Source organism: Pogoniulus pusillus, chromosome 24, assembly GCF_015220805.1.
Source record: "Pogoniulus pusillus isolate bPogPus1 chromosome 24, bPogPus1.pri, whole genome shotgun sequence".
In the NCBI taxonomy this organism is placed as follows: domain Eukaryota; kingdom Metazoa; phylum Chordata; class Aves; order Piciformes; family Lybiidae; genus Pogoniulus; species Pogoniulus pusillus.
The window spans coordinates 8,447,391-8,464,467 of NC_087287.1; the positions used below are offsets into that span (position 1 = coordinate 8,447,391).

Sequence of the window (17,077 nt, forward strand, 5' to 3'; positions counted from 1 at the left end):
TATTCCAAAGCTGCCTGGGTGTGTTCCTGTGTGACTTGCTCTGAGTGATACTGCTCTGGCAGGGTGGTTGGATTGGATGAGATTTTGAGGTCCCTTCCAACCTCTAGAATTCTGTGATTCTGTGAGTGGCTGACACACCTGAAGGCTGTGCTACCTTCAGCCAGACCTGGACAGGCTAGAGAAATAGAATGGAATCCAACAAGGGCAAGTGTAGAGTCTTGTATCTGGGAAAGAACAAACTCATGGACCATAGGTATAGGTTGGAGACTGACCTGCTGGAAAGTGGCACAGGGGAAAGGGACCTGGTGGACAGAAGGATGACCATGAGCCAGCAGTGTGCCCTTGTGATCAAATAGGCCAATGACATCCTGGGGTGTACTGGAAGGGCTGTGGTTGGTTAGGTCAAGAGAGGTTCTTATCCCTGTTTACTTTGCCCTGGGGAGGCCACAGGTGGAATATTGTGTCCAGTTCTGGGCCCCTCAGTTCAAGAAGGATCTTGGGCAACTGCTTGAAAGAGTCCAGTGCAGATCCACAAAGATTGAGTGGAACATCTCCCTGCTGAGGAAAGACTGAGGGAGATGAGGATCTTTAGCTTGGAGGAAACTCGAGAGGTGACCTCATTCATGTTTATCAATAGGCAAAGGGTGTCAGGAGGACAGAGTCAGACTCTGCGCAGTGATGTCCAATGATAGGATGAGAGGCACTGGGTGCAAGCTGGAGCAGAGGAGGTTCCACATGAACAGAAGGAAAAAGGTTTTCACTGTGAGGCTGACAGCCCTGGGTCAGGCTGCCCAGGAGGTTCTGGAGTCTTCTGTAGGGACATTCAAACATGCCTGGATGTGTTCCTGTGTAACCTGCTGTAGGTGATCCTCCTCTGGCAGGGGGCTTGGACTGAATGATCTTTGGAGGTCCCTTTCAACCCCTAACATTCTGTGATTCTTCCCTGTTCATAACTTTGAAACTTAAGTTTTGGAATGTAGTGCTTTAGACACTGGATTGTTTTGATTTGTCTTGAAATTAAGGTCACAGACCCATGCAGTGATTGATTTTCTGAGTCTGTCACTTGAATGTTTAGGATAAGAGCCCTTAAATGTTAAAATGATGGTTTATGCAAACACAAGAAACTTCCTTGGAAGTATCTAAGCACATACTTGGTTCATTCTCCTGTGAATGACTTTGGCTTTTTCAAGTTGCTGTAGAACTTCTTGCTGTGTTACCATCTTTTTCCTATGTCGCTCAGCACTTGATCTGTACATCCTCTACATGCCCTCAGGGATGGCAATTCTACCACTGCCTTAAGCAGTCTGTTCCAAGGCTCGACAACCCTTTTGGGGGAAGAAACTGTTCCTTGTTTCCAACCTAAACTTCTGGTTCAACTTGTGGCAGTTTCGTCTTGTCCTCTCACTTGTTCCTTGGTAGAACAGCCTGACTCCCAGGCTGGCTGCAGCCTCCTTACAGAGAGTTGTAGAGAGCCAGAAGGTCTCCCCTCAGCCTCCTTCTCCACAGGCTAAACAATCCCAGGTTGCTCAGCTGCTTCTTGCAAGACCTGTGTTCTAGATCTTTCAACCAAGAGGGTAAAAACCTCCATGGATATCATATGTGCTTTGGTGTATGTGAAGATCCCATTAACCATGCTCTGGTTTGTCTCTCTCTAGGGGGTACTTGGAGTAAGGACATCAATGTGGAGCTTGGCTCACAGGGGCAGGGTTATTCATGGGTTTGCTTCTCTATCTTGTTGCAATCCTCTGCTATTGTGCTAAGCTGAGGAAGTGAGATAAACTTGAGTGACGCAAACTTCTGCTACTGCATCCCTGTCTTGGACACCCCTGCAGTGAAAACACTCAGCAGTGCCTGTCTGCTCTGGAACCAGCCCCAAAATGAGAAAACCAGGGGCAGCTGCTGATAGCTTGCTGCTTCTGATGTGTATTTTCAGCCACTGGGAATCAGCCCAACTTTTGGTTGCCAACTGCAGGAAGAGATGGGAGGTCAACCAGAGCATCAAACACTTTACTCAGAGTGTGCTCACTGTGCTAAACTGGGCTTTATGGCAGGAGCATAAATGGAGACAATATTGCTGAAAGATGAGGGAGGGTTGAGGGTGGAGGCATCCATCAGATCATGGCGCTGTCATCTCATGAAGTTAGTCCAGAGGTCAGCAGGTTTTCCAGCTCAAACCTGAACTTGTGAGCTGACCACAGCAGAGCTCACTTACTCTCAGTGAGGCAGTTCTGCTCTCAGGCTGCATCTCAGTTCTAGCTAAAGCTTGAAGGATTTATTTCACCATCTAACAAGCCTGCGAAGCTACTCAGGGATGGATAAAGGTAGCATGAAAAGGAGTTGGCATCTGAGACAGGAAGGGAGCAGAGAAAGGGTAGTGGCATCTGGCACTGGAGGCAATACTGACCTTAACATTCAGCAGCACCTTGATCCTAGCTGGACAAGGGGAAGAATATGCTGCCCCCACACCCTGCACCTCTGGAACCATGGCCTTTGCTGCTAAAAACCTGGAGCTGGAAGGAGCTCTGGCATTTTCTAGGCAGGTCATGACAGAGCTCTGCCTTTCCCCAACAGACAGGAGACAGACACCTACAGAAGCACTGCACAGTTAGCAGTTTTATGACAGTGCTTTTATGACATAGAAAAATGGATGACAAAGTCCATCAGTGAAGAAGATATGATCAGTCCTGGTTTACAGTGCTCAGTCTTCATTTACCATGCCAGAGGAACCAGCAGTTCCTGAGTATGAAATCTGGCTGCTGAGACGATGAGGACCATAGTGTCACATACCAGCTGTTTGCACTGAGGTCACAGAGTGGAGAGCACAGCCAAGCCCTCAAGACTGCTCCTGGATACAATCATATGGGCAATTAGAACCAGAGTGACTTGTGCTGGCTTATGCCCTGCAGCTGGCATCATCAAACTGACACCCTAATAAAGGGCACAGCCCAGCAGTCACTGCTGGCTTGCTTATGTTCCCACCAGGAGAAGAAGACACCTTGTTGTGTAACTGATTGCTACCATGAGCTGGGCAAACTGCTTCAGAGTCAGTTCAGCTACATCTCTGCTGTACCTGCAGCCAGGTTCAGACTAAGATATGAGAGGCAAGAGGCAGGAAGGTGGAAAGGTGAGACATGGGTTTGTCAACCCCCAAAATCCCAGCTGCTATTTCAAGGTCTCCCTAAAAGCTTGAGTTAGCTGTAATGTCTTCCAGCTTTAATCAGTGCATTCAAGCAAGCAGGGCAGGCAGCCTTGTCCTCCTGCATTCCAGTGTACCCCCTGGGCAGGAAGAGAGGCTTCCTGCCAGCAAAGCTGCTGGGCTTCCTCTGTTTTGGGGAGCAGTGCAGGCCTGCCTCCTCTATAGGCTACTGTCATCTGCTAGCGAGTCTGCGCGGGACATGTTGACAGCCACTTCTGCAGCTGGCACAGACGAGTTCTCTGAGGCAAAGGACACTCCTTGTCCCCTGTGCAGGTGATCTTTGTCATCATCCTCTTCCTCCTCCTCTTCCTCATTCCTCTGCAAGTCTTGGTCACTGTCATCATCACTCTCTACTGCGTTGTCCTCGATCACCTCAATGCTTTCTCCAGCTTCAGGATCCACATCAGTCCTGAACCACACAGCTTTGTAGCCATCGTTTGCCGCCTGCCTGTCTGTCTTGAGGATAGATTTCACTTCTTTCTCACGCTCAGCCTCTTCTTCCACTTCATCCTCTTTCTTCTCCTGGTCGAAGACAACGGTGGAAGCTACAGAAGCTTCTGGGAGGCTCTCAGATTCTTCCGTGATTGGAAAAACTGAGGCCAGTGCTGGCTGCTCTTGCACATCTGTCGCTGACCTGACACTGCCCTTCTCGGAGGCCTCATGGGCTGTAGGGCTCACATCTGGCTGCTCATCTTGCTTGTAAGATTGATTGTGGTAACCCTTAGAGGTTTTCTTGGAGAGCTACAGGACAGGAGAGACACTTTGTAAGTGTAGTGAAAGGGAAAGAAACAGAGTTGGGGGGGAAAGGGTTGGCCAAAGTGACTCAGCTCAGAAAAACTTCAGCTTGCTTTGCAGCTCAATCTGCCTGAAGCCTGGATGGTTGTGGCTCCCTGCAGCAGCTATTTTTTACTGACTCCACTTCTGGATTTTTTTTTCAGAGAGGCAGATGCATGTTCTCCAGGAGGGCTGGAGTGCACTGAGCTGTACCCGTTCTCTTGAGGAATTTCTTTGGAGTGAGCTTTCCCTCCCTCAGGAGGAAGGATGGTTGTTATTCACCTGAGCTGTGTGCTCTGGATTTGTCCTGCAGGCAGTGGAGCCTAGGCTCCTGGCAGTCCCATCCTGAGGCAGAGACCAACATCTGCTCAGCTGAATCACAACCTAACCTGCAGAGAAACTGACTTGACAGGGGCTTGAGAGAGCCAACAGTAAATAGCTCAGGTGCAGAACACTGCCCAGGCTTTAGGGCAGGATGCAAAGGGACCTTTCTTTGGTTTGGCTATGAACAGTGCTTTATATCACAGACACATTTTTCTCTGCTCTGTGTCAGGTTCCTCCCAGACTCTGTGCTTCCTGGAGCTGTGAGCCTCTCCTTACCATGTCTACTTGAGGCCATCCAGCCTCAGAGGGCACAAAAGGACAACAGCAAGCCCACCAAAACACTGCTACCTTTGCAAACTCTGTCTTGGGAGCCATCTTTCACCTTCCCCCAAACCTGTGTAGTGTTTGGACAGCTATCCATCCTTTAAAACCTCTTCAACTCCCACTTCTGAGGAAGTTCTGTTCCAAAGAAGGCACCTACCTTTTTCCTCATCATGTTATTGACTTTTTTCCCATACTGTTTGTACAGCATCACTCCAAGGAAGACTAAGGCAACCAGTAGCAGTGCTGCCAGTGTCCCACCTAAGATGGCCATATCCTGAGCACTGTATGGATTATTAGTGGAGCTTACATCTGCAAAGAAAGCAAACCAATGTTACAAAGCCTGCAAAAGGCAGCCAGCTTTATAACACAGCACTCCAACCATTTTTTGAAGGCAGAGAGGCCTCTTGTGCTGCAGAATGTGACCAGGATATATTTCATATCACAGGAGGCCATTTGCTTGCCCTCCTAAAAAGGATTTGATTTAAAGTGACCATGAATAGAATATGAAACTTTGGTAAGTTATATGTGTGCCCAGGTGGCCAAGAAGGCCACCATCATCCTGGTTTGGATCAGCAAGAGTGGGGCAAGCAGGACCAGGACAGGGATCATCTACTGGTATTGGGCACTGGTGAGGCCACGCTTCAAATCGTCGATTCAGTTTTGGGTCCACTGAGTTGCTGGAAGAGGGCAAAGAAAAGGTTTGGAGAACAGGGCTGGTGAAGAGCAGCTGAGGGACCTGGGGTTGTTGAGGCTGTAGAAAAGGAGGTTGAGGGCAGACCTGGCTCTCTACAACTCCCTGAAAGGAGGCTGGAGCCAGGTGGATGTTGGTCTCGTCTCCCGAGGAATGAGCAAACAGGAGTTGCCAAGGAGAGGTTTAGGTTGGACATGAAGGACAACTTTTTGCCCTTGAGAGTTGTCAAGGCCTGGCCCAGGCTGCCCAGGGAAGTGGTGAAGTCCCCATCCCTGGAGGGGTTTTGGAAATGTGGACATGGTTTGGTAGTGAACTTGGTAGTGTTGGGATAACAGTTGTGATCCTGTGATCCTAGTAGAACCATAGTAACTTCCTCGTGGTTAATCACCTTTGCTTGTTGCTATCAGTGGGATTCTTGATATTAAGCTTTCTGGTTTAATCTTGTAGCATTAATTAGCCTCAGGTTTAATGGTTAATCAAACATTGCTTTGTTCTGTTGCTGCTCTCTTTATGAGAGTGGACTTTGAGTATTCCCTCCACCTTTCACTGCACCCTCAGTTTATCATTAATACCTTGGAGAGGGATGTCAATGAGGCTGTGTTCCCAGAGAACCACAGCCCAGGAAGGGGATGGGAAACTCCACGACCCTTAACTCCTCCTGTGCTGTGCAGCACCTCTCTGAAGGCTACCTCAGCTTGGTGGAATGACTCAGCTTGAGAGCCCAGCGAGGTGGCTCCAGCACTGGTAGATCAGAAACCAGAGGGCAATGTGCAGTCACCATGTCCCAGAAGGAGAGTATAAAACCAATTCCAGTTACTGGGTTCAGTTCTGGGCCCAGGATGGGGGTGGAGTCACTGTCCTGGAGGTGTTCAATAAATCACAGAATGTCAGGGGCTGGGAGGGACTTTGAAAGCTCATCCAGTCCAACCCCTGTGCCAGAGCAGGTCACACAGGAATACATATAGGCAGGTTTTGAATATCTCCAGTGGGGGAGACTCCACAGCCCCCCTGGACAGCCTGTTCCAGAGTTCTGTCACCCTCACAGGGTAAAAATTCCTCTTTGTGTTTACATGAAACTTCCTCTGCCTCAACTTCCACCCATTCCCCTTTGTGCTGTCATTGGGCATCACCTAGCAGAGCCTGGCTCCAGCCTCCTGGCACTCACCTTTACATGGATGAGATCACCGCTCAGTCTCCTCCAAGCTGAAGAGCCTCAGCTCTCTCAGTCCCTTCTGGTAAGAGAGCTGTTCCCACTCCCTTAATCATCATCTTTGTGGCTCTGTGCTGGGCTCTCTCAAGCAGTTCATGTGTGGCAGGGCACTGGAGGGTGTGTTTTAATGGCTACGGTGGTCTCAGATTGACCTAGACTCTGCTCAGAGTCCCAAACAACCTGACCTGGAATGGTTCCAGGGATGAGACTTACGTAGTTATGGAGCTGGCCTCAGCCCTGGTTTACAGCCTCCAGCGTGTGACCTGTCCTTGCCCCTTTGCTCACAGAAGCAGAAAAGGCTCCCACGAAGAAAACAAAGACACCAACCTACCTGTAGCAAGGACAACCTGCACCACGACCTCCGTGCTCGCTTTCTGCAGGCTCACCACATCTATTGCAACAGCCTATGTGAACACAGGAAAGAGAGCTTAGGGCTTCTAAGCACAACCTAGCACAGTCACTGGCAGGCAGAGGGGGAAAGCAGAGATCGAATTTCTCAGGAGTTGTAGAGTTACAAACTATTTCCTTTGAGCTAAGCAAGTCCTGGATTTACCAATACGTTTGGGGCTGTGGGGTTTAGAGCTGGGGCAGTTGGCAGCAGTCGTACCCTGCTCCCTTCCTCGCCCACCCTTCTTTGTTCGGTTGGTTGTTGTCTGTGTTAGGCTCAGAGTGGGAGGGAGGAGCTCGCAGAACCTCCCCGAAGTCAGCTGTGGCTTTTTGTGGAGCAGAACCGGTGTGTGTGGGAGGGGTCCTACAGTCTCCCCACCTGGCTGCTCGCTGTCTCCAGTGCTCTCTTCCCACAGGACTGAGCGGAGGAAGGCTTTTGCAGCTGGCACCGCACACAGCCTGCATCCCCGCGGCAGGCTGAGGGCTCCTGGCGCTCCTTTAAGGGAGGCCCTTCCCAGGGGGGCAGATCTGCGTGTCCCACGGCGCTGTAACCTTGTTGCTCTATGCCATTTTCTGGTAGCACAGTTTAAGGGGCAGTGCCTGCCTGATGCCTTCTCTGCCCTCCCTGCCTTGGCTGGCTGGCTCTGGGCGCAGCGCGGCTCTGGGCGCAGCGCGGCTCTGGGCGCAGCGTGGGTCCGTGCCCCGCCGGCGCGGGCGGGAGCCGCCAGCTGCGTCATGCGGCCTGCGCGGGGCCCAGGCTGCGCGGGGCGGTTTGAGCCTGCCCTGAGGCGCCTGAGGGAGCAAGGGGTGCAGGACTCCGGGCAGCCTGCTTGGCCTTAATGGGTTTTGTGCTTGCTCCCCCTGGTTGCCTTTTGTGTACGTATGCTCCTGTAAACAGAGTCTCTCCTTACACTTCTCATCGGTGTGCGGTGTCCTGGTCGTGGCTCTTGGAAAGAGGTCAGAGTCCCTTCTGCCCTGCAGGCCTGGCCGTGGGGCAGAAGTGGGGTTGGTGCCCAGCGCGGGGCAGGCCTTTTAAAAGTGTTCGTTTTCTCTTGAGGAAATGCTTGACTGGAAGTTAAAGAGGTGATTCCAGACACTTCTAACCCTGGCACCTCAGTCATCCCCAGTGCTGATTGAAGAGAGGCATCTGCTGGCTCCAGCGCTCAGGTGAGTGGGGTCTGTGGCAGGAGTTTGGGGTGCAGGAATGGGAATCTTGCCTGATACCACTACACACAGTCACACACAGTGAATCTGCTGTCGCTTCCTCTGCCTCGGTCCAGATACATTTAGGGTGCAAATGGTTGGGGCAAAAGCTCTCCTTTCACCTAACAGAATCTCACCATAGTGCTTCTTTACCAGAACCCACCCCTTCCCTCCACACCACTGTCAGGACAATGAGGAAAGCTGCCCTACCTCAAGGGTTACAGTTCCTGGGGACTGCAGCACCACATTGGTCAGGATGAGTCCATCTTTGGTTGCAGTGAAATCTGTGTTGTCGTTTATGTGGTACTCAATGTTGGGGTTGACTTTCTGCAAAGGTGGAAGAAGGAGTGGTTAAACCACACTGGGCTTTGTGTGCACCTTCTTAACAGCCTGTTGGCAGGGCTTGCCAAGAATGAGCATGGGCATAGGGCAATGAACAGGTTGTAGCGTCACAGGATTGTTTGGGTTGGAGAAGCCCTCTGAGATCCCTTTATGGACTGCCCAGGGAGGTGGTGAAGTCGCTGTCCCTGGAGGTGTTCATAAAAAGCCTGGATGAGGCACTCAGTGTCATGGTCTAGTTGATTGGACAGGGCTGGGTGCTAGGTTGGACTGGATGAGCTTGGAGGTCTCTTCCAACCTGGTTGATTCTGTGATCATCACATCCAACTGCCGTGCACTACCATGGCCATCAAACCATGTCCCCACGTTTCTTGCACACCTCCAGGGGTGTGGACTCCACCACCTCCCTGGGCAGCCTGTTCCAATGCCTGACCACTCTTAGAGCAAAGAAATTGTTCCTAATATCCAATCTGAACCTCCCCTGGCACAACTTCAGCCATCTCCTCATCACCTGATGCTAGGGAGAAGAGACCAATGCCCATCTCCCTCCAACCTCCTTCCAGGGAGCTGTAGAAAGCAGTGAGGTCTCTCAGCCTTTTCTTCTCCAGACTAAACAATGCCAGTTCCCTCAGCTGTTCCTCCCTGGACTTGTGTTCTAGACTCTTCACCAGCTTTGTTGCCCTTTTCTGGACACCCTGCAGCACCTCAGTGGCAGGGTATTTGTTCACCCTGAGCTTTACTCAGCATGCTGCTCTGCACCTACACAGACCTGTGTGGCACTGGCTGTTGGGAGTCCAGTGGCCTCTCCACATGACAGCACACCATAAACAGTTCTGATCTGTGTGGAGTTTCCAGGGAAATACATGGAACACCAGAGGAAAAGCATGTTTTCTTCTCCCCACCTCCCCTTCCTCATGTTTTCTGACCCCACTTTAGGCCTGAAGCAGTGAGAAGAATTCAGTACAGTTACTTACATCAGGGAAATCATCATCCACTGCTGTTATCATCAGGGGGCTTGAAGGATGCTCAGCTTGAAAGACAAAGCTTCCTGGGACCTGATTAACAAGCACTATCCCATTGTAGATCCTGCTCTCAAAGTATGGTGCATGATTACTTTTGTTGATGACCTTAATCTCCACATTAGCTATGGAGTATTTCTGGATGTTGTTGACTTGGGTGGCCTAGAGAGAAGGGAGATAAGAGAGAGGTAAAGATGCTGGCCTTATCCCCCTGGTGCTGAGAACCAAAAGGATAGGTTTGATCTGAAGCCCATTGCAGCCTATGTTGTTCTTTCCATCATTTCCAGTGAGCTTTGAGCCAGAAGGACTATACAGTTTGGAGTCCTTTCGGCTTAGTTTGCTGCTTCTGTTGGCCTTCCACTCAGTCTTGGTCTAGCTCCAAAGTCTAGAAGCAGCTCCAGAGGGGCCACATCTGGAACAATTGCCATGCTCCTGTACAAACAGTGAGATTTCAATGCCAAAAGGCAGGCCTTCATCTTCATGAGGGTGTGGGTCAGTTCAGCAGCTGGCTGAGAGTCCACATCTTCTTGGCTATGTGTGCAGAGAGCACTTTTCACTTGAGCTGCAGCCAAAAGAGGAGCTTGTCTCCTGGGCTGAGTTGTGCTAACTAGAGCAACACAAGCCCCTGTCATGCCTAAAGAAAGCCTTCCAGTGATGCTCCTTCACACTTTCAGCTCAGCAGGGTGTCCCTATTCAGTTAATTTGTTTTGGCATTGTGACCCACATGTAAGGGAAAACACCTCCTAACTTCTACAAGAGCTTCTGGGTTGCTGTAAGGCACTGGCCAGGTCCTGGGCCCTTCCAAAAGGAAGGCTGCGACCGAGTTAGCTTTAATTGTTGATGTGATTGTCTCCTGTCATATCAAGAGTGCAGCTTGCTAGACAGCTTGGTGTGCTGGGTTGGTGGCTGCAATGCCATCAGACTTACCATGACTTGCAGCAGGTAGGAGTCTGGAGAAGATGCTGGCTTGTTCATTGTTATATTCCCTGTGTCAGTGTCCATGAAGAAGACATTGTCCGTGTTCCCTAAAGAGAACAGACTCTTCAGTCACCAGACACCTTCATAAAGTGACCTGCAGCTCACTGACTCGTGTGCTAGTGACAACACCTCCAGGGTGTAATGCTCTTTCCCTTGCCTGCCTGCCTGCTTCAAGGGCTAGGAGTGCTAGCTAGGGATTCAGAGGCAATCTAAAGCCAAAAAACATCAAGGAGATGTTTGTGAACACAACCAGGTGAGACAGGACAGCAGAGATCTGCATCTTCAGTGCCTAGGCCCAGCTTAAAGTATTCTAAATGCCCAGAGTGCAGAGCTTCTGGTGCAACATGAGCACTGAAAGTCTTCAGTGCCCTAACCCAAACTTAACCCAAACCTCCTGTCAGGAGACATAAGGGAAGGATTTTTCCTATTTTAAAAGCAAGAATTCACGAAAAATAGCTGTGTGAGGATTCATCTCAAATAGCTGTAGGCACCTAAAGGGAAGACATCTCTACCTGATCCGTTGTACCAAGAAGATAAACCTCATCAAAACAGAAGGAAGAGGAAATCTTTTGAAGGAAACAAATGGTCCAGGCAATGACTGGGCCATCAACTGGCTTTATCCGGGCAATCTTTTTCAAATCAAGACTAAAAAAGGTAGGTTAGAGAGTGTCAATGTGCTGGGGAATAAAACCATCATCCTTGGCAATGATGCTGCTCATGTAGGAGTTCAGTGTCCAGCTCAAAGCTTGAATTCAAGTGGCATGGCCAGACTGGCAGAATAGAGCCTAAAAGCCTCAAGATAAAGATGTCTCACCTCTCCCTAGAAAATCCCCAGAGTCCCTTTGAAACAGACTTCACTGAGATTGCCGTGTGGGACTGTGATGCACTTTTCCCTCTCTGCACAATATGTTTCTTCTATTTAGCCCACAATGTTCTGTGGATGTAGTGATGGTTTGGAGCAGTTTTAAGCTTGGCAGGGTGCTGTGCCATCTCATTTCAACTTTACTATTGCCTAGAAAGGTTGGACCAGATAATCCTTGAGGTTCCTTCCAACCTGGCATTCTGTGATGTTTTTGTGGCAGAAACAGGAGCAAATGCCCAGGCCCCCACCTTCCAAGTGCCATGGAGGGTATCTCCTCTGGGCAGGTAATGTAGGGGACATACAGGCAGTTTGTGGAAGGTTGACAACGTCTACTCACCACTAACAATGCTGTAGATGATTCTTTCATTGATGGTGTAGTCAGGATCAATAGCATAGACAGGTCCTGGCTCTAGGATGAGTGGTTCTGTCTGCAACAACAAGGTGAAGCATCACAGATCACACTGCAGCAGCTTTATCCTCTTCCAGTGTAGCTCTGGTGGGTTTGTCTGGGCAGCATTTCCTGCTGGGATGTGGCTGTAACAGGGCAGAGCTGAGACAGCCTAGTGCAGAGGAACTTGCATCTCTCACCCCCTCCTGCCGTGTGCTGCAGGAACAAGCACAAGCAGTGCTGCTTGGGGTGGGAAATCCTCCAATTTCTAAGGTGATAAAGACTCCCTGCCATACTAAATCATCTACATGGGGATTGGAGTAGCTGATGTTTAAAGGCCCCTTTCAGCCAAATGCATTCTGTGAGACTGTGATATATGGCTAGAGTTCAGCATGAGCTCACTGAAATTCTTAGGCACTCCCCACTGGGAATAGCATCTGGATATTGCCTGAGATGACATGGAGCCGTTTGAATCACAGAATATCAGGGGCTAGAAGTAACCTTGAAAGTTCACCCTGTCCAGTGCCCCTGCCCAGAGCAGGATCACCCAGAGCAGGTCACACGGGAACGCATACAGGCAGGTTTTGAGTATCTCCAGGGAGAGAGAGTCTACAAGCCCCCTGGGCAGCCTGTTCCAGTGTTCTGTCACTCTCACAGGTTAAAAAATCCTCTTCATGTTTACATGAAACTTCCTGTACCTCAACTTCCACCTGTTGCCCCTTGCGCTGTCATTGGGCATCACTGAGTAGAGGCAGGCTCCAGCCTCCTGGCATTCACCCTTTTCATACTTATAAACATGAATGAAGTCATTCCTCAGGCTCCTCTTCTCCAAGCTAAAAAGACTCAGCTCTCTCAGTCTGTCCTCGTAAGAGAGATGTTCCACTCAGTCATCTCTGTGGCTCTGCATTGAACTCTCTCAAGCAGCTGGAACCATTCCATCTTTGGCTGGGTGAGGCTCTAAGGAACCTGCTCCAGTTGTGGTTGCCTCTGCTCACACTAAGGGAGGTGTTGGACTAGCTGAGCATTAAAGACCCCTTCAACCCAATCCAGTCTGTGATCCTGTGACCCTAAGAGCATCAAGGACACTGTCTGACCATGCCTGCTTACCGCCATCTCGGACATATTGACCCTGCCAGTGTAGAGGTTGCTGATGCAAATGCTCCTCTCCTCGTTAATGAAGGTGCAGGGTAGGAACCAGGGTGGTTTGGTGTCAGCTTGCTCAATGATGATATTTATTGTTGCACTAGCTGTGTTGGTGGGGTCAGTGCTGGTCACAGGCCTGTCCTGTACCCAAAGGCAAGGCATACTTGTGAGATGCAAGTTTTATTGCCAGAAAGAGAACCCAGCTGCAGAAGCCAGGGAGCATGGGGCTGTTGTAGCTCCACCCCAAGGCTCAGCAGCAGATGTGAGATTAGCTGAAGCAGTAAATTGTCTCATTCGTGTGACAAAGGTGGACTGATGCAAGCCTGTCACTCTGTAATTATGGAAAGTGGAAGGCTCCTCCTAGTTCACCCCCTCAGTACCCACACTCCCTCCCACTGTCCCAGAGATCTCCCATTCAGCCTTACCCTTCAGCTAAGAGAGACTGGGACAAGCAGGGCATTTGATTCCTCCTGGAGAACTTACCCTTGCATACAAGATCAGTGTTGTCTGTTTAAATTTCTCATAGTCGAGTGCTTTTTGTAAATAAATCTCTGGGTTGTTAACTCCTCTTATGGCAAAGTAACCATCTGTGGCCTGGGGGGGGGGGAAAGAAAAAGCCTTCTAGTAGCCTCAATCACAGGCATGTCCTAAATCCTGCTCATGGCTGTGTTGCCATCCCAGCCAGACCTTTAACCTTTGGTACCTGAGGTGGGGAGCAGTATGAGAACATGAGGTCTATTTAATCTTGGAAGTTGCACACTGGAGCTGCATAGTTTGTCAGAAAGTTTTGTTCATGTCCCTGTGAGTTTTGTTCTAGATCCCCACCTTTGCCAGCTTACCTCAGCTACTAGATTAAATCTTTTGTCTCATTTATTTCTTACCCTCAACAGACTGCCAGCAATCCTCAATTTTGGGTCCATGACAGCCAACCAATCTCCCATTCATGCACAAAACAGATCTAGGAAGGCTCAGCCCCCAAGAAACCAGCAAGATCCCTGCCTTTAACCCAGCACAGCTGAACCATGGAGCAACTCTAAAGCCAAATTGAGGTAACATACAGTGCATTTTACTCTACAATCTTCTGCACTTGCTTTAGGTCTCCTGCTTCTAAAGGAATTATTTTGGTTGGGAAAGACCTTAGAGATCATTGACTCCAGGTGTTAACCCAAGACTACCAAGCCAAACCATGTCACTCAGCACCACATCTCCACAGCTTTGAAACCCCTTCGAGGAAGGGGACTCCACCACTGCCCTGGGCGGCCAGGGCCAGGCCTGGATAACCCACAAGGGGAAAAAATCATTCCTCGTGTCCAATCTAAACCTCCTCTGGGGCAACATTTCCTCTCATCCTATCATTTGCTGCCTCTGAGAAGAGACTGACCCCAACCAGGCTCCAACCTCGCCGTCCCTGGAGGTATTAATGAAATGTATGGACACAGCACTTGGGGACATGGTTTAATGGCTGTGGTGGTGTAAGCTCAGTGGTTGGACTTGATGATCCTAGAGGTCTTTTCCTACCCAAACAACTCTATGAATTAATTCCCTATGTTCCCAAGCAATTCTCCTAAGAACAAACAAACTAAAGCACTAAACTGGGGCCTCAGGGGGAAGTGGAGTCAGCCTTTGGCTATGCCAAAGAGTTTTTTGTGTGATCGCAGGCAGCTCAGGTTCTCTCCACTCTGAGTGAACACTGCTGTGTTCACTCACAGGACATTATCTCCTCCTTTCTCTTTCCAACTCGGAGCCATTCTGATCTCTGTGAGGTACAAAGGTCTCTCCTGATTTGTTTACCAACCATCTCAACAAGACTTCCCCAGATCATAGGGTTCAGAACATTCTAGATGAACATTTAAGCTGTGTAATAACAGTGTGAGCAGCAAAAGAATTCAGTACTGGTAGTGTTGGCTGCTAACCAAACCAGCGCTTGGGTTTGAGGCAGAGATACCTCTTCTAGAAGCTGTCAGAGAACTGAACCCCGTTCCAGGCACTTTAGGCTTAAAGCTGTGGCTCTTCTGACTTAAATACAAAAACTCCTTCAGAGCTGCCATCCCTCCCCACCAAAGAAGAAGGCTGCTCACCGGCACTGTGGTCGTGAGCTCATAATAAATGATGTCCAGGTCAGCATCACTGGCACTCAACTCTTCCCGGGCTATGATGGTTGAGTCCACTTTTGTATCCTGAAACAAAGGTGCTTTGGTTATTCTCCCTGTGAACTAGGCTGAAGACTTCTCTCTGCTAAACCTTCCTTAGTCCCATGGCACTGGGGGCTCCAGTGCCCTCCTCATTGCCATAAAATCCTTACCTCAGGAACAACTTCAGTGAAATTTGTTTGCTTAAACACTGGGCTGTTATCATTCTCGTTGAGGATGGTCACAAAGATTTCCAAAGAGTCACTCTGCAGAAAGGGCAAAGTGAGAAACCAAAGACAAAAATAAGACCATGAGAGGCTGCTTGTGGTTTGCACTGAGCAGAGGGGAATGGTGTGAGGAGTACAGCAGGGTGGGGTCTGAATGAAACTGGAGAAGTGTGTGTGTGGGGGGGCTGTGGGTTTATTCCCACTCCCTTTTACATAGAGCTTGGGTACTCTCTCTTTGTGGGAGGAGTGTGTGTGTGTGTGTCCCCAAAGAAAAGGACATCTCATCTCAGTCTGTGTACTAAGAAGAGCAGAGGGCAGTGCAGGCTGCCCTGCAGTAGCAGGGCTGAGAGTTTGGAAGATCACTCACCTCCCCAGCAGCGTTTTCACAGACCACGGACACCAACAGCAAAGTTTCTTCCTGCATGCAAAAACAAACCCCAGCCTTTGTAGAAGCAAGTCAGAAGGTACTAACTCTAGTTCTAAAGTGAATTAGACAAATCCATGCACACTTAACATCACAGAATGGTAGGGGTTGGGAGGGACCTCCAGAGATCATCCAGACTAACACCCACCAAAGCAGGGTCACCTAGGGCAGGTCAAGCTGGTCACCTGTGTTTCACCACAGACAAACTGGTATCTTGAGTCCTGGAGAGCTCTGGACACTACAGTTGTCACATATTTGGGTTTAAAACTTCCTCTTTCTTTGGTTGATGCAGACTCATTGAAGGAAGGTGACAGCAGGCACCCCCCCTCCCTCCTTATTCTCTGCTCATGGCAGAGCTGATCTCCCAAGCAGTGAGCTCCAATCCATCAGAAGCAGTTTAATTTTTCAGAGTTATTTCCTAGATCCTTTAGAACCAGGTTACAGAGCCAAGGTTACATGCCTGAGACTGCAGGCTGAAATTCATTGTGTCCCACATTATCACAGAATTCCAGGCTGGAAGGGTCCACAAGAACCTTTCCAGGTAATAGTACAGTTGAAATGAGAGCCCAGCACCTTAGCACTGTCCCATGTAGAGGACTCCACTACCCTTGAGATAATTATCCACCTGACCCACACAGCCTGCTAACAAAAGGCTCACCTCGTAGTCCACACTTCGGGTCAGCTTCAGCTTAGAGTCCTGAATCATGAAGAAACTGGCATCAGGGGAAGTTGGATCAATTGTTGCAGTGAAGCCTGGTTCCACATGGATCGTGGCTACCACATAGCCAATTGGGTTGTTCTCAGAAACACTGGGTCTGTTGTTATCCACAGAGCATCCTGGAGAAGTGAGACACAAAATTCCCCAGGGATTCAATTTGTGACAGTCCTGGGTGAGACATAAATCCCCCTGCAGTTGCCAGTGGAGAGAAGATTGCTGAACAAAGCTATCTTCCAGTGGGAGTCAAAAAAACAACCTCCCACCTGTCATGGTTGCCAGTGGAGAGAAGGTTGCTGAACAAAGCTGTCTTTCCTTAGGAGCCTAAAAATCTCTCGATGCTGTTGGGACTGCGCCTCTGTGGCCGCGGACCTGCCGCGGGAGCTTACCTTGTGCTGAAACGTGTGCTGTGAAGGGCAGCAGGCAGAGCACTGAAGTGAGGAGCCAGTGAGAAGCAGCCATGGTGAGTTGCCAGCTGACAAGCAGGTCTCTGTTTCTGTTTAAAGTGATTCTCTTCTCCCCCTGCTTCTCCCACTTCTGTCTTCTCTCTTCACTGCTCCATGGAGGCACAATTGGTTGGCTGGAGTGAATCATTGCAATTCAACCTTTGGCTCTTTGCCTCATTGGGTGGCTTATTAAAAGATACAACCAGGAACATGATGACTCATAAACTCCTGGCTCCTACTTTCTTCCTGGCTCTTTCCTATCCTAAACTGTCTGTAGCAACAAGGAGCTACCTGAAGC

At 49.6% G+C, this 17,077-nt stretch overlaps 2 protein-coding genes across 3 annotated transcripts in view; one reads left to right on the plus strand and one right to left on the minus strand.

Annotated features, from left to right (window-relative positions):
- Window positions 1-1,391: 1,391 nt before the first annotated feature.
- On the minus strand, window positions 1,392-16,915 carry CDHR5 (cadherin related family member 5). Its single transcript, XM_064163287.1, has 14 exons — window positions 16,723-16,915; window positions 16,277-16,455; window positions 15,562-15,612; window positions 15,141-15,233; window positions 14,917-15,015; window positions 13,322-13,432; window positions 12,803-12,979; window positions 11,645-11,735; window positions 10,395-10,492; window positions 9,423-9,629; window positions 8,320-8,436; window positions 6,851-6,923; window positions 4,776-4,927; window positions 1,392-3,937 (listed from the first exon to the last, which is right to left on the minus strand). The coding sequence occupies exons 1-14, from the start codon at window positions 16,793-16,795 to the stop codon at window positions 3,356-3,358; spliced, it is 2,103 nt and encodes a 700-aa protein (XP_064019357.1). The 5' UTR covers window positions 16,796-16,915; the 3' UTR covers window positions 1,392-3,355.
- Window positions 7,663-17,077, plus strand: part of DRD4 (dopamine receptor D4) — a 40,721-nt gene continuing 31,306 nt past the window's right edge. Inside the window, exons 1-4 of one of the 2 annotated variants that reach the window (XM_064163271.1) lie at window positions 7,663-7,863; window positions 7,964-8,073; window positions 13,729-13,887; window positions 16,654-16,796. The gene's annotated coding sequence lies outside the window, so the exon portion shown is untranslated. Of the gene's footprint in view, window positions 8,074-13,728; window positions 13,888-16,653; window positions 16,797-17,077 lie in introns of both variants that reach the window. The other variant, XM_064163270.1, reaches the window with a different exon arrangement.

Excerpts from the sequence above, each read along its gene's own strand:
- CDHR5 (XM_064163287.1), bottom strand. The coding sequence starts at position 16,795 with ATGGCTGCTTCTCACTGGCTCCTCACTTCAGTGCTCTGCCTGCTGCCC. Across the intron at positions 11,736-12,802 it reads TCAATATGTCCGAGATGGCG|ACAGAACCACTCATCCTAGA; the intron begins GTAAGCAGGCAT and ends TTGTTGTTGCAG. Across the intron at positions 10,493-11,644 it reads CATCTACAGCATTGTTAGTG|GGAACACGGACAATGTCTTC; the intron begins GTGAGTAGACGT and ends TGTTCTCTTTAG.